This window comes from Molothrus aeneus, chromosome 10, assembly GCF_037042795.1.
Source record: "Molothrus aeneus isolate 106 chromosome 10, BPBGC_Maene_1.0, whole genome shotgun sequence".
Lineage (NCBI taxonomy): Eukaryota > Metazoa > Chordata > Aves > Passeriformes > Icteridae > Molothrus > Molothrus aeneus.
Genome location: NC_089655.1, coordinates 24,800,625 through 24,826,313, shown reverse-complemented (window position 1 = coordinate 24,826,313; position 25,689 = coordinate 24,800,625). Strand labels below are relative to the sequence as shown.

Below are 25,689 nucleotides of genomic sequence, written 5' to 3'. Positions count from 1 at the left end.
ACTAGAAACTGAAGAAATATTTTATAAATATAAAGGCTGATGTGTATTTGGCTTCTGCACTACAGAAACCCTGCCCTGCTCCATTAGCCAAATGTCACTGTCACACAAAGAGCTGTCCCCATCTGGATTAACTTCTAAAATTAAGAGAAGAGTATAAGAGATTATGTGATAAAACACTGCTGCAATAATCTATCCTGACCTCCTGCAAGCGCCATACAATTTTTCTAAATTAATTCCAATTAAAGCAAGTTTTTTCACCTCCCACAATGAAGATCTTCTCATTTGCTTCCTTACAAGGCACTTTTGCTAGGCCTCAGTCACACCTCCCAAACTGCATCCTGGCTATGAGAAATCCAGGTCCAAAGCTTAAGGGATTAATCCAGTGTCTGGTTCTGGTCCTCCATGGAAAAATGCTTTTTGTGTTAAAAATCCACTGTTCTGTCCCAAGTGATGCCACAGCCACTCTCCTGTTAGAGCCTGAGTGGAGCAGTCAGACAAACTCAAGTGTGGCTCCTGACCCAGAAAGGAGGCCAGAGCTCAGCTGCCACCTCCAGCCAAGAACCACCCTGTGAAATGAAGGGTCCTCCCTCCTTGCACCTCCTGCCAAGACAGATGTGTGCAGCCACTAACTGCTGCTGGATTCAGCACCAATCTGTTTGGATAGATTTTTTTCAGAAAACATGTAACCAAGTGCTTAAAAATCTATTTTAATGACGTTTTCAAGAATAATAATACTCTGCATTACAAAAGAAAGAGGTAAAAGGTACGTCTTTGACATATCAGAAAAACTTACAGCAAAGGCATAGAGTATCTTCCAACCAAAATAAAGCTATGCTGTTCCCTACAGGGAAGCTTTAGGTGTCTGAGATTCCTTCACCCAATTCACTTTCAGCCTTCATAGAAAAAGGTGAACAGTCAAAATAGTCACTCTACCATGTCACTTTAAATATTCCACTGACTGTCGACAATTTAGCAATAAAATTACAAATATACAGAAAATGGATCTACTGTACCGAAGCTACTCACACAACCAACAGCAAAAATACATAACAAAATAAGCAGAAATAAAGTGTTTTCATTCATAAAAGCAGAATTACTCCCACATTCCACTCTGTCCCAAATCAACACAGTAACCAAAAAGGAAGACAACTGTTGTCACACTTTGTAGAGAGGGCAGAAGACAAATCTACACAGGACTCACAAATCTGGACTAACCCTAATTCTACAAACCATTTGCTGCAGACTCACAGTTCATACATGGAAACATGTAAAATTTATAGTAACAATTCAGAACAAGTGATGCTAATAAAGGGTCGCTGCCTTTTGGGCAGAACAAGCCCCAGTCATTCCAGACACCACAGTGCTTTGGAGAATCCTCACAAAAGGCCAAAAGTGATCACCAAAAGTGTTTTTCCAAGCAGGAGGACAAGACACAAGGAAACCAGTATTGCCTTCAGTGCAACGTCAGGCTTTGGAGCACGGCATGACAGACACAGAACGCTACAGATGCACACGGGCTCCATCAGCAGCACCCCTAAGGATGGAGGGCGGCTCCTGCCTCCCTGAGCTCCGGCAGGAAAGGACGCGTTAAACCGCCCCTGACTCCTTGGCATCACACTGCGTTCAGAAATACCCCGTGGGCTCCAAGCAGCTCCTGTGCCCCTGCAGAGCGGCGGTCCGGGCCCGGGCCGTGCCTAGAGCCGGAGCAGGAAATAGATCTCGGGCTGCTCCTGCGCGCCGGGCGGCAGCGGCAGCTCCCCGCAGCCGTGCTGCTGCACTGCGGAGCAGGAGCCCTCGGGCGCGCCGCGCCGCTCGCCGGGGCAGCCGCGCAGGTAGCGGCCGATGCAGGAGCCCGTGGAGTGCCGGTTGGCGGCCAGCGGCGGCCCCGGGGCCTTGCTCCGCAGCACCACCCCGGGCACGGCGCTGCCGCCGCACGGCCGCGGCTTGCCCGCCGCCTCCTGCCGCTCCCGGGCGCGGCTGGCGATGTTCCGCACCCGGCTCTGGCTGCGGGACGACAGCTTCCTCACCAGGGCCCGCGGGCAGTCCTCGTCCGGCTGCCTGGGGCACAGCGGCTCCCGGCCGTCCTCCTGCTCCGGGGACAGCAGCCTCCGCAGCTGCTCCGTCAGCGCGTCCGTCGAGTGCGGCCTCACGCCCTGCATGGCGGCCAGCTTCCCGTCCCTCAGGCCCGAGGAGATGAAGCTCCTGCTGATGTACTGATACTTACTCTCAAAGTTGCAGGAGATGTCCTCCGAGGTCAGGTCTCCCAGACTTTTGGACTTGCAGGGGCTGCTGTGCTGGATGGCCGGGTGCGTGGGGAACGGCAGAGCCCCGGGGCGCAGGGGGCAGGCTGAGCCGGTCTGGAGGGCACACACGGCAGCCTTGTGCTTCTCCGAGGGCTGCTGCCGCGGAGCCCCAGCGCTCTCACACGCGGGGACAGCCAGCTGGCTCCCTGCAGCCCCGCAGGTCTCGGGACGGTGCCGGGCAGCGGCACAGAGCACAGCGGTGGAGCCGCTCCCTCCGGCCCTGTCACCGCCGTGCCCGGTGGAGCCGCTCCCCGCGGCCCTGTCACCGCCGTGCCCGGTGGAGCCGCTCCCCGCGGCCCTGTCACCGCCGTGCCCGGGCTCCTGCCTCTGCCTCAGGCTCACGGGCGAGGCCAGCTGGCTCATGTCCTCCCGTCGGTACTCACGGGCAGTCACCAGGAGCTCCTGGCAGTCCCCATCCACCTCCAGCAGGCTGCTGCTGGCCGAGTGCTCCCCAGGGACAGGGCACCCCAGCGGCTCCTCAAAGATGAGGCTGTTGGATCCAAAGGAACTGGCAGGCTCAGGGGCTTCCCAGCTTAGTCCACACTTTGTAGCACAATTCCTTTTGGGATTTGCATTTAGCAAAGAGAGGGATGAAGAACAAGAAGAGCTGGGGAAGTTACTTTCTAGATTATTTAATCTTTTCTTGCAAATTAATGTCCTGTGGCTCTTACATTCAGAAGCTGGAGATGCCTCATGGATAATTGTGTATGTGGAATACTCTCTGTCCTCCAGGCTGGAGAACATGGCTGTGTCCGGAGTGGAGAATAAAGAGGATTTGTTGGATTTTGTGGGAGTGAAGTTGTGCCTACAGGGGCTGCTCAGGTCTGCAGCAAACACATGTGGGAGTGCAGCCCCCACCCTGGGGATCTGGCTGCTGCTGCCCTGGGGGCTGGAGACAGGGGGAAGGGGAGTTTGGTCATCTGTGCCATCGAGCTGCCCAATGAGAGTGGACACAGCGCTGTCCAGCTCGCTCTCAGTCGAGAGAGAGACTTCATCGATGAGGTGAGAAATGTCACTGTCCTGCAGGGCCACCATGGAGTGACAGTCAGGGTCTTCGGAGCAGCCGGCAGAAGAAGAGGAAAGAGGTGCTGCAGTGCTTTTCTTCGTGTCACATTTGTGATTCTCCACCTCTGCACTCTGAGAAACAGAAGTCCCCATCCCTTCCTTAGATCCTTTTGTGTCATCTTCCTTTTTACTGTCTGCACAGTTTTTGTGGTGTAATTTTTCCGTGGGAAGTTCAGAGTCAGACTCTTGCGTTAAGGGGACAGTTCCATCAGAAAGATTATTCTCCTGGTAATCCACAAGGTGATTTGCTTGAGCTACACCATTTGCAAAAACCAAATGTTCAGGTTGCTGCTGTGGAGGTGGTACTAAACAGTCAGCTGTAGAATCCCTCTGGTCATTCTCCTTCTTGAACTGAGATGCTAAATTTGAAGCATTTGACTTTTGCTCCGAACGTGGAAAACCCAGTTCTTTCAAGCTTGTTTCCTTCTCGTTTGTATTGTCATCACTGTTGACTAAATTAAACGAGAAACATATTAGTGGCATACAAGACTCTGTCTATCAACAGCTATTTTGTCCTTAGACAGACAAATGGAGAACGCAAAACTAGGTACAGTTGTGACAGAACTTAATCATGGGGTTGTGCAGGTTTAGTAGAAATTATCTGAGTGACATGAATAAATGGAAAAATACAACTGCAGGCACTTCATTGAAATTTCCTTGGAATGTCTATTACATCAGGCAGGTGATGTAATATTTGTTGTAAGTAATGTTAATGAGGTACCACATCATAGCTTGCAAGTGGCATTACCTTCAGCTGTGTTCCTAGTCACATTTGTACTATAAAGAAGCGTGGCAATAAAGACAGAACAAAACAGCTCTGTTAAAACACACAACACTTTGAAACAAGATGCATGCTTCAAGCTGAGTCAAAAGCATCGAGTAGATGGACTCCAGACTGGTTTATATATGTGGTTACTGCAAAGTGTTACAGTACAAGGATTTTGTTTGGATCTTCTACCAGCAGGCAGCATTCACAATGGCAAGGGTTTGAATTCCTCGAAAAACACATATTGTATGTTTTCTCCACAAATCCTCTTGTCTTTCTATGCCAGATTTGAGCTCTGTGACTCACTCCTTTGGAGATTTAATGAAGCAGGGACTATAGAAGTAAACTTGGTGTAATAGATACTGGTCTTAATGCTTGCTAGAAATCAGGTACTCTTGGAAGAAGCGAGGGGAGCCCTGACTATTCACCCAAACTAATTTTGGAAGCACCTTACCAGATATGTTGTCCTCTCCCTCGGCCTCCTGGGCAGTGTCCTCTGCAGGGCCGGGCAGCTCTACCATGAGGAATCTGTCCACGGGCATGGACGCGGGGCGCGCCTGCGAGGCGCGGTTCGGCCGCCGCAGCACCCCTTCCTTGTCCCTCAGGTCTGTTGGCTCCGAGGCGCTGTCCTTCATCTCAGCAGCCTCCAGGAAGCCCATCTTGCTCTTCTTCCTGCCCTTGGCCGGGGCGCTGGCCGTGCGCCGCAGGATGCGCTCGCCGATGGAGCGCTTGCGCACGTGGTGCCCGCTGGGCTCGGCCGTGCCCGCCTTGGGCGCCTTGGAGAACAGCCCTCGGAGCCCCATCAGCTGCTTGCTCTGCAGGGACACAACAGCACAGCCTGCCTGAGCTGACGCTCGCTCACAGGGCAAGGAGCTGCTCTCACAGTGCTGATGAGCGATGACGGCAAAGTTCAAAACGCAGCAAAGCAAAAATCCACACCAAGCCACTCACAGCTACTCTGAGCAAGGAGCTCCCAGCACAGGTCTCCATGGATTCATGCATGCCTGCCTTTCTCCTCATTAGGATGGCAGCCTGCCACAGTTACAGAGAGCTTTGCTCAGTCTCCTAATGGGACCTGACAAGGCTCTAGGAAGTGCTCGGCCGTGACAGGCGGCACGTTAACGTGGAGTTTTCTATGCATGGGTTTCATCAAAGCAATATGCAGATGTTTCAGAGCCTGCATGGAGAATGGTTCCAGTTTGGCAGTTGCAGATCATGCGATTGGGAACCACTGGAAAGTCTGTGCCCAGCAAGTGCAAAGTGCATGCTCAATGAGCTCTACCTTTGTGGCTCCTAGAAAGTGCATTATTGTGTAACTGGGATTGAGGATTAAAGGGCTCCACTGAAAGGCAAAAAGAAATGCAAATCCATTTGGCTAATGTTTTCAAGACTGCCACGCAAGCAAATAAGGTAACAGTACATCAGCTGTAAACAGAACCACTCTACAGCAAACCATTTAAAGCTATTTCTTAGTTGAATATGTGTCCCCCAGGAACTGAGCAGATCTCCTCACTCAGCCTGTGAGAAACAGCAGTGTCGCAGACATCTTTTCACTAAAAATCCTTTCTTTAGGATTTTTCCTTCTGAGAACCTGAGAGGCCTCAGAGACAGAATGTAAACAATGGTTATCTGCTGCTGTGGAATGCAACAGGTCCACCTGTGACTGACCCATCTTGGATGTTTATAATTAATGGTCAATCAAGGACCGAGCTATCTTGGACAGAGTCCGAGAGAGATGCCTTTGTTATCATTCTTTTCTATTCTATTCTTAGCTTAGCTAGCCTGCTGAAGAAACCTTTTCCTTTCCTATTTCTTTTTAGTATAGTTATAATGTAATATATATATATATCATAAAATAACAAATCAAGCCTTCTGAACATAGAGTCAACATTCTCGTCTCTTCCCTCATCCAAGAACCGCAGTGACCACGGTCACACAGCAGTGCAGCCCATCATTGATTGAGAGCAGCATCAGGGGAGCAGACCAGGGACAGCAATGGAATCCCAGCAGGTGTCTCCTCCTGCTCCCCTTGCCTCCCCTCTGGAGTTACACTGCTGGTTTTCTTGAGCATATTTGTTCTTACAAGGGCAGCAGCCAAACAGGCCTCTGCCAACCATCCCCAAGGGGTGTGATCTCCCAGGTATGCCCAGGTGTGCACATACCAATACATGAGATCCCATCCCATGATCCGAGGGGATCAGGGAGGAGAAAGGAAGTGGAGATGGGAGAGGATCTGGACAAGAGCAAACCTCAGCCCTGGGCCCTTCTCTCTGCTGTTCTCTCCCTGTTCCCCTGAGCTTTCTGTGGGTGCTGCACAACTTTGGGTTCATGTTTGTCATGACATTCTCTGCATCCTCTCAGAACGCACAGAGATTGAGGGCTGAGTGTCCTCTGCGACCTCAAACCTCACAAAGGTCAGGGTTTTGTGTTTATCTTTGTTTCTTAAATCACTGCTAGGATGCTATTTTACTTTAGCATTCTGCTGAACATGGCCTTAATTTCCTTGTGCTGCTTATCTCCAGATAGAAACAGCTAAGTGAAGCCCCTAAAACAGTTACTTTCAAGAGATGATGGGTTAAAGCATAGAATATAAAGCAGTTATGAGAAATATTCAATGTTAGGAAATCACATAGAGCAATAAATTGGGTAAGGTATGGAACACAATGGCAGGGAAGAGATAAGGACAGGCAGTGATAAGTTCAGTGCATTTCAGAACCAAGAAGAACTGCTGGGTAAAGCACGTTTAGGGCCAACATGTCAAATTGACCCTGAGACCCTTGCCAAGGCCTGGAGACTAAGCCAACTACACCGGGAATTGACCAAATTTGGGGAGAGGTTCAAAAGTTTAAAGAGGAAGACTCCTCGAAGCTGATGAAGGCCGACCGGAACGACCCCTGAGAAGATCCTCAAAAGAGAAGTCCCCGCCCACGCTCCGCCTACACCACTCCCCATATGTATATGCATGAATATGATGTAATCCCAAACCTAAAATTGTATAAAAAGGTACGCTTTTGCTGTAAAGATTCAGAAATCCCATTTTAGGATTTCTCCGACGTCGTAATAAAATACCTCCTGCTTATTTGACTGAGTCTCTTAAGCAGTAATTTCTCGCCTTTTGGGGCAAAAATCGGCATCATTTCTGGCGACCCAGATGGGACGAAGCAGGGGATCCAGGATCTGAGGAGTCCCCTCGCTGGGTCCGGGGCTGGGACCCTCTGGGCGCCCCTGACGACTTTTTGTCAGAAGAGACTCCCCCTCGGACCAAGCGCTCTTTGGTGGACGAAGGGTTCCCTGCATCTCCTGCTTCTCCTGCTCCAAATTAAAGAGGTATTTTTTATCATTGTTCATTGGTTTTAGGATAAAGCGCTTTATGGGAACACGGGGTCAGACGTGACCACCGGAGGGTAAACCAGAGGACGCTCTGGTAAAGAATCCCTAATTGGTATTTTTGGGTACCTTTTGGTAATTGGTGTCTTTGCTAACCAGTAATTGATGCCTTTGGTGGGTACCTTTTGGTAATTGGTGTCTTTGCTAACCAGTAATTGATACCTTTGGTGGGTACCTTTTGGTAATTGGTGTCTTTGCTAACCAGTAATTGATGCCTTTGGTGGGTACCTTTTGGTAATTGGTGTCTTTGCTAACCAGTAATTGATGCCTTTGGTGGGTACCTTTTGGTAATTGGTGTCTTTGCTAACCAGTAATTGATGCCTTTGGTGGGTACCTTTTGGTAATTGGTGTCTTTGCTAACCAGTAATTGATGCCTTTGGTGGGTACCTTTTGGTAATTGGTGTCTTTGCTAACCAGTAATTGATGCCTTTGGTGGGTACCTTTTGGTAATTGGTGTCTTTGCTAACCAGTAATTGATGCCTTTGGTGGGTACCTTTTGGTAATTGGTGTCTTTGCTAACCAGTAATTGATGCCTTTGGTGGGTACCTTTTAGTAATTGGAAGAAAAAAAAGAAAAAAAAAAAAAAAAAGGAAAAAAAAAAAAAAAAAAAAAAAAAGAGGAAAAAAAAAAAAAAGAAAAATAATAAGGAGAGTAAGAAAAAAAGAGGCAAGACTCTGATGCACTTGTTCTTCTTGTATTGATCTTGTTGGTTTGTTTGAAACTGTGATTTAAGGGTTAAAAAGAGTGGTCAGTTTTTGTTTTTATCTGAACTGAACTAAATTCCGGGACTCGGTCCAATTTTCTCCACTCCCTTGGAGGAACTTGGAAGGAGTGTATACGTTTTATACCTTTGTTTAACCCTGTTGTATGCTTTGATGTATTGACTGTAAGATTTTTGCAAAGGGACGAGTTTAGTGGTTTTTATGTTGTCTGAAATTTGTTGTGATATTATCGGCAAAACCGTACTATTGATTTACAGTTTTGCAAGTGTGTGACGGCCTGGAGCCGACCAATATCGGTATCTTACGGTCTGCCGGCGACATCTTACGGTAAAGCAGTGTATTCTGATAGAACGGAAAGGTAGGACAGTTTGAATGAATTGGCACCGTGTATGAGAGAGTGTGTCTGAGACGCAGCCCGGCTGCGAAGCGAGTGGGAGTCCGGCTCTGCAGTTCCTGTCCCTCGCGAGAGGCCAGGTCAGAAAAGGACGAAGCGCTTGGATATTGTATGAATAAGGTGCTAAGATAAACTAGTATATAGTGCTTGTGGGAAGGAGATTTACTTAGTGAGATAAGAAACACCGACCCAGAAAATAGCAATGGGGAGTCAACCGAGCAAAGATATAAATATGAAAACCCCCTTAGGATGTATTCTGAAGCATTGGAAAGACTTAGGGGGGATTCCAGAAGGAAATATAAGTAAAAAGACACTCCTTAAATACTGCACGCAGTGGTGGCCGTTGTATAAATTGGATGATGGTGAGAAATGGCCACCAGAGGGGACAATTAATTATAATACCATTTTACAACTAATGCTCTTCCTCCGCCAGCTCAATAAATGGGATGAGGTGATGTATGCAGACATGTTCTTCACCCTGAAGAATAAACCTGAGTGGCAAAAAGAGTGTAGAATTAATGCAGCCCCTCAAGACCCTCTGGTACTAGCCCTGGAAAAGGATAAGAAAGGCTCAAAACCTAAAGAACGTTGCTGCGATGCATGTAGCATTGGGCAGCGATGTCTTAAGCTAACAAGGAGGGACAATAGAAAAGAGAGTGAAATAAGCCTGTGGGAATACCATCCAGGGCCCCTCCCCAAACCAGGAGTTAGATAAGAGTTGGGGGAAGGCTAGCCCGTTAAGGTCGGAAGAAAGAGAAAGAATCGAGAAGGCACCGAGGTACAGGAAGAAGATCCCGGGGAAGGGATCAGCCACTCGTATTATACCAGATCTGTGGCACGGGAGGAAGCAAAGCAAAGAGAGGGGGGGAACCACACGATAGCTCCCCTCCGACAAGTTGTGCCAATGGTAGGGGAAAGGACAAGAGTAAAGGTGCCGTTCTCGACCAATGATTTAAATAATTGGAGGGATGAGGCAAAGAATTTTAGAAGGAATCCGGAGGGAGTAGCAAAGAGGTTTGAATTAATGGTAAAGAATTTGGATATTGATTGGGAGGATATAGAGGTGATGTTGTCAGAGCTGACAGATACAGAAAGGGAACTCGTATTGGAAACAGGAAAGCGACATGCTCAACTATTATCGGGGAGACTAGAAGATAATTTTCCCAGCAGCAAACCAGAATGGGACCCGGGCAATGCAGACCACTATCAGCGGTTAGTGCAGTATAGAAAACTGATAGCAATGGGCTTGCGTAACGCGATCCCCAAGGCTATCAATTGGTCAATGCTATATGACATCAGGCAGGGAAAGGATGAGACCCCATCAGAGTTCTTGGATAGACTTAGGGCAGCCATGAGACAATACACACCCCTGGACCCAGCGACGGAAGAAGGGAAACAACACCTGTTAGGATTAATGATGGGACAAAGTAATCCAGACATCAGGAAGAAATTGCAAAAGCTTGAGCATCCAGCAAATAAAAACCTGGAGACACTGCTAAATGAGGCATGGAAGGTGTATAATAATAGAGAAATTGAAGAGAAGAAAAAGGAGGACAGGAGGATAGCTCGAGTGGTGGCTGTAGCCGTGGCAGCTCAGAATACAAGTTACTCGGGACCTGGAACCAGGGGAAGAGGTAGAGGCAATCCGGCAAGAAGGGGGGGGAGACTCCAACCCCACCCAACTAGAGTGGGGCCAAACCAGTGTGCGTACTGCCTGAAAATGGGACACTGGAAGCAGGAATGCCCCCAGTTAAGGGAGAGACTATTGGGCACTACTATGGCCACACAACAGGATAACGACTGAGGGGGACCGGTGGGCCGTTCCCTAGCAGACCCACTGGTTAAAATGGAGCTAGGGGAAGGTGAAAAGGAATTGGACTTTTTGATTGATACGGGAGCAACCTTTTCGGTTCTAAATCAGGAATTGGTACCTAAAAGTGATAAATTTGTGCAAGTTGTAGGAGCAACAGGCCAACCAGAAAAAGCTTACTTTTTGAAACCCATCAAATACAAAATTGGGAAACAAATGAGAATTCATCAGTTCCTGTATTTACCAAATTCGCCAAAGCCCTTATTGGAGAGAGATCTATTGGAAAATTTGAGAGCTATAATAAAGTTCAACAAAGACAAATTGGAATTCCAAGTAAGTGAAGAACAGCTGATCACAGCTCTAAGCCTGACAATCAGCTGTGTAGAACCAAAGCCTGAGAATCATAACATCAGGCGAATCCTAAGTGAAGTATACCCACTAGTATGAGCTACTGATACACCTGGGAAATCAAAACAAGCAACACCTATCATTATTGAACTTATACCTGGAGCAAGGCCGGTGGTTAAGAAACAATACCCACTGAAGTTAGAAGATAGAAAGAGAATCGAGCCCATAATTAAAAAGTTCTTAGAATTAAGATTATTGATAGAATGTGAATCAGATTTTAACACCCCAATTCTGCCAGTAAAGAAACCTAATGGAACTTATAGATTAGTCCCAAGACTTGAGAGCAGTAAATAAGATAACCAAGACATTACATCCGGTAGTTGCTAACCCATACACGCTTTTAACTAAACTGAAAGATAGTTTGACATGGTTCACCGTATTGGATTTGAAAGACGCATTCTTCTGCCTTCCTTTAGCTCCTGAGAGTCAAAAGATTTTTGCCTTTGAGTGGGAATTTGTGGATAGAGGAAGAAAGACCCAACTTACGTGGACAGTATTGCCCCAAGGATGGTGTAACTCCCCCACGATTTTCGGGAATCAGTTAGCCAAAGAGTTAGAGCAGTGGGAAAGGCCGCTGGGAGATGGCACTCTCCTACAGTACGTAGACGACCTCCTAATAGCAACAGTGACAGAAGAAGAGTGCATTGCATGGACTATTTCCCTGTTAAACTTTCTGGGTTTAAGTGGATATCGAGTCTCCCAACAGAAAGCGCAGCTGGTGCAAAAAGAAGTGGTGTACCTGGGATACGAAGTCTCCAGAGGACAGCGATCCCTGGGAGCAGCCAGAAAAGAGGCCATCTGCCAGATGCCTAAACCAGAGACGGTGAGAGAACTGCGTGCCTTCCTGGGGATGACAGGTTGGTGTCGGCTATGGATCTACCAGTACGGGATGTTCGCTAAACCGCTGTATGATTTGTTGAAGGAGACCAAGAGTGTCCTAGTTTGGACTCCCGAAGCAGAGGGGGCCTTCAAAAAGCTGAAACAGGAGCTAATGAGAGCACCAGCTTTAGGTCTCCCAGATGTATCAAAACCATTCTGGCTGTTCTCCCACGAGCGACAGGGGATGGCCCTAAGAGTCCTGGCACAGCAGTTAGGACCACGTAAGAGAGCTGTGGCCTACTTCTCCAAACAGTTGGATGAAGTAAGCAAGGGATGGCCTGGCTGCCTGAGAGCGGTGGCCGCAGTAATCATTAATATCGAAGAGGCCAGGAAACTCACGCTCGGCCAAAAGGTAACGGTGCTGGTGTCTCACACCGTCTCAGCTGTGTTGGAGCAGAAAGGTAACCACTGGCTGTCACCTTCCAGATTTTTAAAATACCAGGCCATTTTGGCTGAGTCAGATGACGTGACTATTCAGGTCACTAACATTGTGAACCCAGCTTTATTCCTAGAAGGGAGAGCCCCAGCAGAGCCGATCGAGCACGACTGCCTGGAAACAATTGAGGCCGTCTACTCCAGCCGCCCGGACCTCAAAGAAGAACCATTCGAAGATGCGGACGACTGGTTCACGGATGGAAGCAGCTTCGTGAGGCAGGGAGTGAGAATGGCCGGCTATGCAATTACCACCGCAGAAGAGGTAATTGAGTCGAACCCTTTACCCGCAGAGACTTCAGCCCAGAAGGCAGAACTGATAGCTCTGATTCGAGCCCTGGAATTGGCGGAGAACATGCGGATCAACATATGGACAGACTCTAAGTATGCCTTTTCCGTCGTACATGCTCATGGGGCCATCTGGAAAGAAAGGGGACTGTTAACTGCTCAAAGAAAAACAGTCAAACACGCAAAAGAAGTCCTGCGACTGCTGGAAGCAGTCCAGCTCCCAGCACAGGTGGCCATAATGCATTGTAAGGGACATTTAAAGAGGGACACTATCCCGGAGATAGGGAATAGAAAAGCAGACGCAGAGGCTAAATTAGCTGCTGCAAGAACTGAAGAAATAAAAGTAGCAGCTCTAGTACCAGGTGAGTTAGACACAAATTTTCGGCCAGAATATCAGGAGTCAGATCACAGGTGGATTCAGAGAAATAAAGGTAAAATGTTAGAGAATGGTTGGGGTCAATTGGAAACGGGACAGTTAATAATACCAGGGAATACGATGTGGCAGTTTGTGAAAGCAGAACACGAGAAAGCCCATTAGAGTTTGGACCCGCTATATCAGTATTTGCAGGCTCGGATAGCAGGACCAAAATTGTTCACCACTGTAAAACATGTCACATCCCAGTGTGAGAGGTGCCTGAAGAACAACCCGAATACAGGAACTAAGATACATCCAGGGGCCATAAATCGAAGTAAATTCCCAGGTGAAGTGTGGCAAATTGATTTTTCTGAGCTCCCAAGAAAAGGAGGGTTTCGATATTTGCTGGTATTAACTGGTACATTTTCTGGGTGGCCTGAAGCATTCCCTTGCAGAACAAATAAGAAAGGGAAGTGACCAAAGTACTGTTGAATGAAATCATTCCACGGTTTGGGGTACCGAAGAGCATTTCTTCGGATAGGGGTACACATTTCTGTGCAAAAGTGGTAAGGGCAATAAGCAAAGCACTACAAATCAAATGGCAATTACACACGCCCTATCGCCCACAGGCCAGCGGCCAGGTGGAAAAGATGAACCATCTTATTAAGCAGCAGATTGCCAAAATATGCCAGGAGACTAATTTGCATTGGTATCAAGCTTTGCCTATTGCTCTGCTTAGACTGAGAGTCAAGCCAAGATCGAAAGAAAGGCTAAGCCCATTTGAAATTCTGTACGGCAGACCTTATGCTATGCAAACTGTAAATGGGGATGCTGTAGATCAAATAGGTAATCAGTATATTTATGACTATGTGATTATGGTGGGGAAGCAATTTGACAAGAATGCTGCGGTGGTGATTGACCACCAACCTAAACAACCTAACTGTAAGTTGCATCCTTTTAATCCCGGTGATTGGGTGTATGTTAAGAATCTTTTAGGAAAACCCCTACAAGAAAAGTGGGAGGGACCTTTCCAAGTACTGCTGACCACCTTCACCGCGGTTCGAATCAAGGAGCGACCTACGTGGATCCATTACTCACGGGTCAAGAAAGCACCGGGGAGTAAACAAGAGGAGTAGACACCGTGACCCGGATTCCACTCCAGACCCCTACTATCCTGATCATCAGACCCTTGGGGTTCCATATGAATGCCAGCCAAGTTCTCTTTGGATCCCAGCTAAATGGATAAGACCTGCCTTGGATGTGGAGCCTTCTGAATCAGCTGACCCCTTGGGATCACGAGAGAATCCAGCACAAACTGACATTAAATACAAATGGTAGGAAGATCAATGGGAGAAACCATACTTATGATAGTTATTTTTCTAACATCCATACAATTCGGGCAGAATATAGTTTTTCCTCGAAACTCTGCCCCAATAGACCCATGGTCCAATGCACACCAGTGTATTCACCCGGAGTCAGGGATGAAGGGGCCCTATTTCGAGGTTTATGCCTTACGTAACAATCAGCCATACCCAAAAGAGGAATGGGATAAGCGGACATACCTAGTGGCACAGAAGGGAGATCAAATCCAAATTGGGTGCCGGGAACTTGACCCAGTAGAAGGAAAAACAAGGCGGCTGGTATTAACAATCCAACCCTTGATGCCAACTTTTGAACATAATCTGATTACCTTTAGTCCAGTGAAAATGGGCAAGCCCACCGTTTGGATCCAGCAAAAGGGCCCAATTTCATGTCTGTGGAGTGACTTCAGGGAAGACCCACCTGGATCACAACCCCGAAACTCGGTAATTTATAGAGAAGATTCACTTGGGGAACTACATCCTCAAAATATAACCTTTGACCCTCACCCTCTCCTCTTTCCTGTGGGAAAGATCGTAGCATCTAGCGGTCCCGAGGAAGGGAAAGCACAGTGTGAGATGGCATTTAGATTAGATCAGTCGATGACGTTCGCATGTGAAAGGGAGTCGAAAACGCTGGAACAGGGTACTAGTTTCCCCAGACGTGTTACCAGATACGAAGTGGCATCACCAGAAGACGTGATCTCCTTATATCCAAATTTAGACTTGCCCCAAGAAATTACTCCACCAATTGAATGTAGAAAGGTGCATAACTTAACCTTTATCGGGCCCCAAGTAGTAAGGAAGTCAGATGAACTGAAACTGCTGCTAGACCCCACGTACTCTCTGAAAAAGGTGCAGATGAATATTCAGACTAACATTACCCATCTGCAAAAGGACTGTCAACCGTTCATACAACAAGGCCTTAAAGGATGAGAGGCATGGCTAGCTACTAGGTCTTATCACAGGCGGGCGCAAAGGGATATAAGTGGATGGGTCGGCACTGGATTTAGAATACTGAATACCATAGATCAAGAAGTATTAGTTAACAAATTGAGTACTGTCACCACCAACTTAAGAAAACTTAAAGTGCCCCTGAGTTCATCCATGCTTACATTGGCAGAAACACAATCACTGGTAGTTAGGTTACTAACCCTGGTAGCAAATCACACTGCTGAAGATTTTGCTAGAATTGCCGGCTATACAGGAGACATTAGCAAGGAAATTGCGCTTGCTATCCAATGCACACAAACACAACAGTGGGTACAGTCAGTGGCAGCAGGGATAATAAGAGAAGGAACGTCAGGAACGCTGTCCCAGGAAATAAGAGAAACGATACTGAAGGATAGTCGTACTACACAATTTGAAAGGGACCATCAAGCCTGGTGGCAATTAGTAAACTTTACTTATGTACCACAGCATGAGCACATTGAAGCCTATGTTCTTACCATCAGTGCTGCAGAGGAAAGGGCGATTTTCCCCATCCTTACCTTAGGGACCATACATCAGAATGTCCTTGTTAGGCCAGTAGATCATAATGTTTGGGCGAGTTATGATGACGCCAAAAATAAGTGGCAGTCTGTTAGTACAGAAGCATGTATTCCTAGGGGGCAACTAGGATACATATGTGAAAATGCTATAGTAGATACAGAAGATTTATGCTTAGATGCTGAAAATAGTGTATGCACTTTTGAAATGCTTCCACACAATAGAGTACGGTCGCAGGTTTATTATGTAGGGAATGGATGTGCCTGCGTCAGAACAGCTTGCAGTAACGTAACTGTAGATAGTTGCCAAGAGGAAACTAACAATACTAACTTTTGTGTATGTAACTTTACCAAGATTATAGGTTGTGATTTTAACTATACCGCTCCTGTAACCACCCAGCAGCTAATTAATGCAGACTACGACCTGTATCATGAGTTGCCAAAATTACAGATAGGTATGGATATTGAGGTTCTTAAGGCGATGCTCGTGCATCCAGAAGTAAGAAGACTGGTGCAAAAAGTGAACCAAACAGTTAAGCGCATGGTCCTACAGGTGGAGCACAACTCAGAAAGAATAAAAAACATCCTGACTGAAGTAGAACAAGTAGGCCAACACCACTGGTGGGACGTTTTCACAGGATTTTCCCCAACAGCAACACAGGTCTTTCATTACCTGATACACCCGATACTAATCTTAACTATAGCAATGCTTATACTGACTTTTATGAACCTATGTTTGTGGTGGAGGCTGAAATCCTTGATGAGTAAGATCCAAATGATTTGGGCGATGGTGCGGGCGTATCAACGCCCCGAAGGATTAGAACTTGACGAAAGAATTCGTAAGTTATAAGAAAAGGAGGGAAATGAAGCCCCTAAAACAGTTACTTTCAAGAGATGATGGGTTAAAGCATAGAATATAAAGCAGTTATGAGAAATATTCAATGTTAGGAAATCACATAGAGCAATAAATTGGGTAAGGTATGGAACACAATGGCAGGGAAGAGATAAGGACAGGCAGTGATAAGTTCAGTGCATTTCAGAACCAAGAAGAACTGCTGGGTAAAGCACGTTTAGGGCCAACATGTCAAATTGACCCTGAGACCCTTGCCAAGGCCTGGAGACTAAGCCAACTACACCGGGAATTGACCAAATTTGGGGAGAGGTTCAAAAGTTTAAAGAGGAAGACTCCTCGAAGCTGATGAAGGCCGACCGGAACGACCCCTGAGAAGATCCTCAAAAGAGAAGTCCCCGCCCACGCTCCGCCTACACCACTCCCCATATGTATATGCATGAATATGATGTAATCCCAAACCTAAAATTGTATAAAAAGGTACGCTTTTGCTGTAAAGATTCAGAAATCCCATTTTAGGATTTCTCCGACGTCGTAATAAAATACCTCCTGCTTATTTGACTGAGTCTCTTAAGCAGTAATTTCTCGCCTTTTGGGGCAAAAATCGGCATCATAAGGAAGAGCAGCTGAAAACAGAAAAAGCACTGTGCTTTCACTTTCACTTTAAAAACATTCTAAAATTAGCAAACTTACAGAAAAGCAAAATCTATGCACTAAAACCTAAAAATAAATTAGGTTAATTTAAATTAATTAAATTAGCTGCTAAAAATAGCTTGTCAAATATTATGATCTGGTGCAGCGACAGTTCTCAAGATCTACTCGCAAAATAAGATCAGCTTAGCACACTGAAGAAATGTACCTCCTGTACCTAGACAAGATAATTGTTAGATGCTAACAGTAAGAACATCTGCAAGTATGTGCACAGCAGGAGTGGAGTCATGGTATGGTGACCTTTCCTTGCTGATCTCCTGCAAGGAAAACCCCCACACACTCTGAGCCTCCTGGGCACTCCAGCACAAATCCTGGGAGGTTCTGGGCTACATTTAAATCCATTTTTATCAGAAGGAAGATGTAAATTTCCGGCTGTACCTACCTTTCCATAGGTCTCATTAATGATTATATGAACAAATATGGAAGCTTCTGTCAGTCCTTCTAAATACACGTGGCGGTAGCCTGGGGAAACAGAAATATGAATATTTCCACACAAACCTCTACCAAGAACCAGCAGTTTGCATTTTATGCCCAGCTAGGAAGGACTGCCTATTAAAATGATGTACACATAGGAAGCCACCTGGTGCCTTTAGTAGACTTCTCTGAGGTCCTCACAGAGGACAGGTTTTCTGAGCCCCAGTACAAATTGCATCCAAGTTATAAAAAACACACCAGCAGTAATTTCTAAAAGCATAGACAACCAAACTCCTTTGAGGAATGGTGCATAAAGCACCCTAAGAGAACAGAAGCTTTGTCCAAGCTTCACATGAAGTCACAGAGATAAGATTTATAAAATCTATCATCTCGTGTTGGTAACATCTCCCTGGGTTTGAGGGTGGATTTGCACACCCAGGAGAACAGGGGGACTCACCAGGCACGAGGCTGCTGAAGGCCACAGTTCTCTGCCCCACAAAGTCTCTCCCAATGGGGTCGTGGTCCCAGACCAGGAACCGCACCAGGGCAATCTCAGGCATGTGGATGGTGAAGGTGAGGGTCTCCTCCCACACAGGATTGAACCCTGCAGGGCAAACAGTGAGCGCCTGCCTCAGTTCCAGGAGGCACAAGGACACAGCAGCAGCAATGTGACAATTCCATCATGTCAGTCATTAAATGATGATCTGCCTCTAGGATTGCTTTAAAAACAAAATGGGTCTGCCTGGGAGCTGGCAGGGATACCCAGGCAAACCCTGAGATAGATACAGATACAGATAGATTTGAGCCTCTGCATAAAGGAGATTTAAGAACAATTTGGTTAAAAGGCAATGTGGGGAACAACTCCTGCCCTTCACCTCTAACTTGTTTGTCTCCACACCAGAAATTCTGTCTGGGAAGCAGAAATAATTTGTTAAAATACAATCATTTGATTTCATCAGATAAGAGGCTTTGCAATTTAGAAAGCAATAACAGACAGTAATTCATTTACACTTATTTGGCATTTTACTCTAAGAAGAAGAGATCACTTAGATTATCTTACCATTGTCATCCACCACCCTGGTCTGATCTTTACAGCAGTCAACAGGTAACCCAATAATCTCCACCTCAACAAAGGGATCTATTATCTGTTTTTCAAAAACACAACATTTTAAAAGCAAGCCAGCCATACAAATGAAGGTGAAATTTTTTTAAAAATTAATGGAGAGAGTTGATTTAAATTCATATGAGAATTCAAACTCCTTTGATTGACATGAATTTTCAAGCAGCACTATCATGGGAATTGGTTCCGTGAAGTCCATGTTGATGTATGATTTGCATCAAGAGCTATGGACAGCTATGACTAATTTTCATAAAAGTCACCCTTTAAAATACGAAACAAATCATGAGTAGGATACAGGCTGGGGGAAGGGTGGTATGTAGTGACCAAAAGCTTGACAGTATCTGAAATTTACTGGTGTATTTGAGTAAGGAGAAGGTTTGAGTCCCACACTGCCTGTCACTGCAGGAGCTCCCCTGGCACCAGAGCATCTCACCTCTCCTCTGTCCCCCAGCATTGAGTCAGGAGGCTTGGGGAGCTGCTGCCCACTGATGATCTTCAGAATCAGCTGCTTCTTAGGACTGGCAGGAAGTGGATCAGCAGAGTAGGGGTTGAATGTGCCTGAAAGATGGCAAGAATAAGATTGTAAGGAAAAAGATAACACAATAATAAATATCACCCCCCAAGACACACACAGACAGACTAATTCAGTCAGAAATGAGAAACGATGAGTGTGGAGCAGCTGCTTAGTAATTTTTAAATTCTCCTCCTCTTTCTTAACAACCTTTTCTGAGAGAAGACCCCTTGGTTTTGTGATTCCAAGGCAGAGCTAGACCAAGCCCTGGATACTTGCTCCTGGGCCACTGCAGAGCTTGCTGTACTTTCCTGCAGCTGGTCATCCCAGGTCCCCTTTTTCCTCTTTTAAACTCATATTAATAAGGCAAAGACCTCAAAATACCCAGATACATATGTATATATATAGATGTAGATGTAGATATAGATATATGATCACAGTAAGAGATTGCACACTGGTACAAGTCTAAGAGCTGTGAGTGCATGGAAATATGAGAGATTCTAGATTTGTTTGCACTTTCCTTTCTTGTGCCTTTGCTGTGAAGGACACTTTGTGAAAGGCCTGGCAGCTACAGTGATGACTACACTGAACCTTACCTTTGCACATCTGCTGAGGTTTGAGGACATAACCACAGTTGCCATTTACCCTGAATTTTGCTTCATTTAACTGCATCACACGTCCCTCAGACTGGTAGTTTAGGGCCACTGAAAGAGAGAGTGGGGTGCCATTAATACAGATAGTATTACTGGGCACATACACACCAAAAGGGAAGGGAGTCTTTGATGCAGCTCCTACCTAACTGGCAGCCCACATTCCAGTAGGGAACAGGGTTGAAGTTGCTGGAGTCGATCCGGTAGGCTGAGGGATAGACCCGGGTCAGCTGCCTCTGGTTGTAAAGCATGAACTGCTCAGCCTTCTGCTGCACTGCCTGGTGGGCTCTGGTCTCACTGAACGACAGCACGTTCCCTGTGGAGCCTGTGTGCCATGGTACAACCAACAGACAGGTGACAAACAGTCCCAGGGCATGGGCCTGGGCCCAGACCTCATTACCTGGGTATTCATCAAGGGCAACACGAGATTTAGTCCTGTGTTCCAGGACAGATTGTCTTGTCTTACACAAATCAGGCACCCTGGGTAACTGCAGGGCACCAGCTCCCCCTCTCCCCCTTCCAGGAGGGTCTGTTGTTCTCCCCTCAAATCTGCACACTTGAAAGGAAAGCCAAGTGAGAGCTCCAGCTAAAAAGCCCAAGCTCCAGGGCTCCTGCTGGGACCTTTCCTCCTGCAGACCCCCAGACGTGGCAGCTCTGGGGAGCCTGCACCAAAATCCTCTGCTGGCAGCAGGGCCAGAGGAGTCACTGCCAGGGAGGGAGTGCCCTGCTGGGCTCTGGCTTTGCCCTCATGCCACCCTAACAGCAGCACTCAGCCCCTCCTCTCACAGTGACAGGGGACATGCCAGCCCTGTGCCACCCTAACAGCAGCACTCAGCCCCTCCTCTCACAGTGACAGGGGACATGCCAGCCCTGTGCCAGCCTAACAGCGGCACTCAGCCCCTCCTCTCACAGTGACAGGGGACATGCCAGCCCTGTGCCAGCCTAACAGCAGCACTCAGCCCCTCCTCTCACAGTGACAGGGGACATGCCAGCCCTGTGCCAGCCCTGTGCCACCCCATACCATCATCCACGATGTCCTGGGCTGCCACGGAGTTGGTGTACACCACCAGGTCAGACAGGGCCCGGCACAGCTTCACTGTCTTCCTGCGGCGGGCCAGCCTGTGGGGTGAAAGCAAACAGAAATGGGCACTTGCAGGATTGAAGGTGCATTTCAATCCCCCTTTCTGTTCTTTTCAACAACAAGGAAATGAAGAATTGTGAGCAGAGTACCCTGTGTGGCAACTCTCTTGGAGAGGGCTCTGGAATAACTGCTCCCCTCTACCTCCACAGCCCATCCACACAAACCAAATTTTTCATTTAAAACATAATGGAATAGCTGCACCATGGCTGTTCTAGACAAAACCAAGGAGCATTTCAGTGACAGCAGACACATTCTCAGTGGCACTTTTTTGATTGCTTTTTTCCTATTCTCAGATGCAGTAAAGTTGCCTGGACTGTGATGCACGTTCTGTAACCTGCACAGTTTGCTCTGTTTGCAGCAGGTGAAAAAGGGCCTGGCACCTTTCCATGAGCAGTGGCACTGTCACACTTCTGTGCAGTTAATTGCTGCTTGCAGCCTGTGACAGGTGACACAGCCAAAACACGGGGCTGCCAGCAAAGGCAGCTGACAGCTGTCACGTGTGACAGACACATCACACGTGACACACAGACACACCACATGTGACACACAGACACACGGGACCTGCTCTGGCACAGCCTCACACGCTGGTGGCACAGAGCAGCCCTGGCCTCACCTGAGGGGCTCCAGCTCACCTGTGGGGCTGCCCCAGCTCCTTGCCCAGAAGGTGCTGCTGGCCATCCTCATCGTCCGAGGCACTGTGGGCTTTGGCTGCCGCCTTGGCAGCTCTCTGTGGGGAAAGAGCCAGGCAGGGTCAGTCACTGGGGGCTCCCTTACTGTGGCTGGGGCTGGGCAGGAGGCTGAGCTGGGCTCTGCAGCTCCAGGGACAAAAGTGACCCCTGGGGCTGGGCCGGCAGAGTTTCCCTGCCGTGGAGAAGGAAAGGCAGCCCAGAGCACACTGCACCCACAGCAGGGATTCCAGCTGTGGGCATGAGCAGCTCTGGGTGCTGCCAGGCCTCAGGGGTCATTTCTGGGTGCTGCCCGCCCAGCCAGGCCTCAGGGTGTTGTTATTTCTGCCACGGGTCTGTCCAGCACAGGCCGCTCTGTGCTCTGCCCCTGCCCTGCTCCCTCCCAACTCCAGAGGACAACACTGCTCCCCTGGCTCCAGGGCACTGCTCCTGCTGAAATCCCAGGGCATTGTGTCCTGTTTAACAAACAGCAACACACAGCAGGGTCTAAATATACAGAGCACTGCTTATGCCCACCCGTGCCTCTCCCCAGTTCAGAAAATTAAACATATTCATTAGTGAAGGTGTGAACAGAGTCTGGGCAAAATGTTCAATGTTCAAAATGTTCTTCCTGCCCCATTTTGAGCCACATACAAATATTCAAGTGATTCTAAATTATTACACTATAAAGAAAATAGCTATGATAAAAAGATTAAAACCTCAAAATCCCCTTTTTTGTAAGCACCTATGATTTAACAGTTTCCCATTTCAACACTACATCTTTTGTAATGCTAAACACAGCTTCAAGTGAGAGTTACTTAATCCCCTTCTCATCAAGAGGTAATTAATATAACTGAGAGCTCCTTATCCTTTTGCACAGGGCTCACTGATTTCTTTCCTCCTCTTGTCATACACCCTATTGGACATAATTCAGTTTGCTGTGTTTGGTGCTGACATGAAGCTGACTGTATTGGAAATCATTTGCATGGTTCACTTTGGAGTCTGAAGGTCTGCACTGAGCATGTTCCATGCACTTAACTTTCAGGAATTGCCAGCTTTAGTGTCTTTGTACCTCCCCAGTAGTTTTTAAAGCGATTATTCATTTGGCACAAGAGCTGGCTGAAAATGTCATGTGTCAATATTGTTGGGTGGATAATTCTGTATCTGCAAAAAGATCAAGAGTAACCAGTCATCCCAGGCATCCCTTCAGCTGGAAGGGCATCAGGGAGCAGTTACAGGATGTCTCTGTTGCCTCATAAAAAAAAAATCTATATATACTCTTATTTTTTTCACCAGAGATGAAATGAACAGCCTTTCCAAACCTGCTACATCCATTAGGATAACTAGCTGAAGTAATTAAATTATTGACAGACTCTCAGCCCTCAGCAGAACCAGAGGATTCCCGTGGCTGACGTTTGCCTGTGACATGTCAAACCCAGCATTTGTGTGGCCAGCAGCAAGCACAGGGTGCCAGGGGCAGTGCCCACTCTCAGGGACCACAGGGACCCATGAGGGGGAACGTGCACTGAGCTGAAGGTGCTGAAGGAAACACGAGCACTGTAATTGATGCAAGCTTGGAACTGGAGTGTAAATATGAGCCCTGGTAGTCTCTGCTTAGGGAATTTTGATGGCTCCTAGCTGGCTTCAGGGCAGATGGACTGGTGGCTGATTAAGTTCTTTGAAATGTCTCTTAATCATAAAAACTGCTCAGATTCTCAGTCCCAAAGCTGGATGCAGCCCTCACCATGGAGAGCAGAGTCTGGAGGGCTGGGGCAGAGGGCTGCTGGTGGCACAGGGGCTGACTGGGCTGCAGAGCTGCCTCTGCTCCGCCAGAAACTGCAGCTCTCACTGGCTGGGCTGCAGAGCTGCCTCTGCTCAGCCAGAAACTGCAGCTCTCACTGGCTGGGCTGCAGAGCTGCCTCTCTGCTCAGCCACACACTGCAGCTCTCACTGGCTGGGCTGCAGAGCTGCCTCTGCTCAGCCACACACTGCAGCTCTCACTGGCTGGGCTGCAGAGCTGCCTCTGCTCAGCCAGAAACTGCAGCTCTCACTGGCTGGGCTGCAGAGCTGCCTCTGCTCAGCCAGAAACTGCAGCTGCCACTGACTGGGCTGCAGAGCTGCCTCTGCTCAGCCAGAAACTGCAGCTGCCACTGGCTGGGCTGCAGAGCTGCCTCTGCTCAGCCACACACTGCAGCTCTCACTGGCTGGGCTGCAGAGCTGCCTCTGCTCAGCCACACACTGCAGCTCTCACTGGCTGCAGAGCTGCCTCTCTGCTCAGCCACACACTGCAGCTGCCACTGGCTGCAGCAGGAAGGGGGCTGGCAGCTGCAGCAGCTCAGGCTGAGGCTGTAAATCCAAGCTCAGGGTGCTGTGGGAGTGTGGCAATAGGGGAGGCAGATGACAGGGTATGGGATACGGGAGGAAACGTGGGCACTGTCCCTTGTGGGGGCTGCTCTGTGCCCAGCTGTGAAATGAGAGCCCTCAGCTCCTGCCTGGGCCAGTGCAGACACCCCTGAGGAGCAGCAGAGCAGGCAGTCCAGCCCAGCAGCTGCACAAACATAACCAGGACATGAAAACCAGGAGGAGATCAGGCAGGACTCATCTGCACAGAGCAGGGGCCCAGAGCCAGCACTCGGCCACAGCAGCCCCTGGGAGCAGGGACAGCCCCAGCACGGCCCTGCCCAGGGTGGGACACAGCAAAACTGGGCCCTGACTGAACCAGGCACCACCATCTCTCTGGAAAACAAGGTATGCCAAGACATTTGTCTCTGCTGCTCTTCTGCTGCTGCAAGTTTGATCAGAAAATCAGCAATTCCATGTGATCTTTTAGCCATGTGATAAGGTTTTGTTCATCTTAAAGGTTCTCAATCTTCTGAACAGATTAAGACACCAAGTGTAATCACAGAAGCTCCCTCCTCGCTGCCCCCATGCCCACCACGCTTGTCTGGAGCACTAAAACATTGCCAGGGTCTCTGGAATGCTGCCAGTCCTCAAACAGCAGCCTCAGCTCTCATTTATTTCACTCACCTTGTGTTTACTGAAATTGCCCATTAATGATCGACCATGAGACTTTTTTCCACCTTCTTTTGTGTCCAGGTTCTGTGCAGAAAAAGTGCAATAAAAAGCATAACTCAATACCTTCAGAAATGTCTTTAAGGAGTCTGCTTCAGTCACCTAAAGGCAGCATTTCAACCTCATACAAGTTCCTGTATGTCACCCTGGCTCACTATTAGAAAAGTAAAATTATTGCGAGTGAGACAAAGTGAGTTAAAATCTGATCTGTGAACAAATTGAAATCCAAAATCTCATTACAGGACTTTTCTAATTTCTTTATATGCTTCACAGTTTAGAATCATCTAACTGTAAAGAAAAATACTATCATTAGCACTCAAGACAACAACAAGCCATGTAGAAAAAACAGTCTAGCAAAACCAGGCAAATAACAACAAACCAAGACATCTTGAAAGCAGCCACAAAGGGAAAAAGGGAGGGGAAAAAGAATCTCCTAGCAGATAAATGTGGACTTCTCATAGGCAGCCTGCAGGCTGAGTTCCACGTTCCCAGCCATGCCCCCAGACATCAGCTGGATAACTCCTGGCAGCATCTCACTTCTTCTGTCAGGAACACACAGCCCTTCATCTTCTGAAGAGCAAAACAAAACTGAAGAATATTCCCCCAGCATTTCAGCTGGGTGAGTGCTTCAGTGCTGTGAACTCCAGCTACTCCCTGCTCAGGGCTGAGCTGCACTCACTTTGGGCTTTCATGACGATGAGGGCACTGGGGGCCCAGCAAAATCAATACCTGAGAGATTTGCTCAGAACTCAGGCTGGAAGTCTCTGTAACATGTAGAAAGAATCTTTAGCAGATTTTTACTTCTTTTAATAGCAATTATTTCGGAAAAATCGAAGGCAGTAATGAAGGAAAAATAAATGACCAGTAAAAAAGCCAGGAAAAAACCCAACTGCTCCCTTTC

General features: G+C 47.6%; 1 protein-coding gene across 1 annotated transcript in view; it reads right to left on the bottom strand.

The window, feature by feature from the left end:
- Window positions 1-691: 691 nt before the first annotated feature.
- Window positions 692-25,689, bottom strand: part of PLCH1 (phospholipase C eta 1) — a 56,492-nt gene continuing 31,494 nt past the window's right edge. Inside the window, exons 12-23 of the mRNA XM_066556330.1 lie at window positions 24,744-24,815; window positions 21,684-21,778; window positions 20,932-21,029; window positions 20,056-20,235; window positions 19,857-19,964; window positions 19,183-19,307; window positions 18,690-18,774; window positions 18,087-18,233; window positions 17,598-17,677; window positions 5,417-5,476; window positions 4,589-4,949; window positions 692-3,820 (exon numbers count right to left, since the gene is read on the bottom strand). Coding sequence (XP_066412427.1) covers window positions 1,695-3,820; window positions 4,589-4,949; window positions 5,417-5,476; window positions 17,598-17,677; window positions 18,087-18,233; window positions 18,690-18,774; window positions 19,183-19,307; window positions 19,857-19,964; window positions 20,056-20,235; window positions 20,932-21,029; window positions 21,684-21,778; window positions 24,744-24,815 — 3,537 coding nt within the window. The 3' untranslated portion in view covers window positions 692-1,694. The remainder of the gene's footprint in view (window positions 3,821-4,588; window positions 4,950-5,416; window positions 5,477-17,597; window positions 17,678-18,086; window positions 18,234-18,689; window positions 18,775-19,182; window positions 19,308-19,856; window positions 19,965-20,055; window positions 20,236-20,931; window positions 21,030-21,683; window positions 21,779-24,743; window positions 24,816-25,689) is intronic.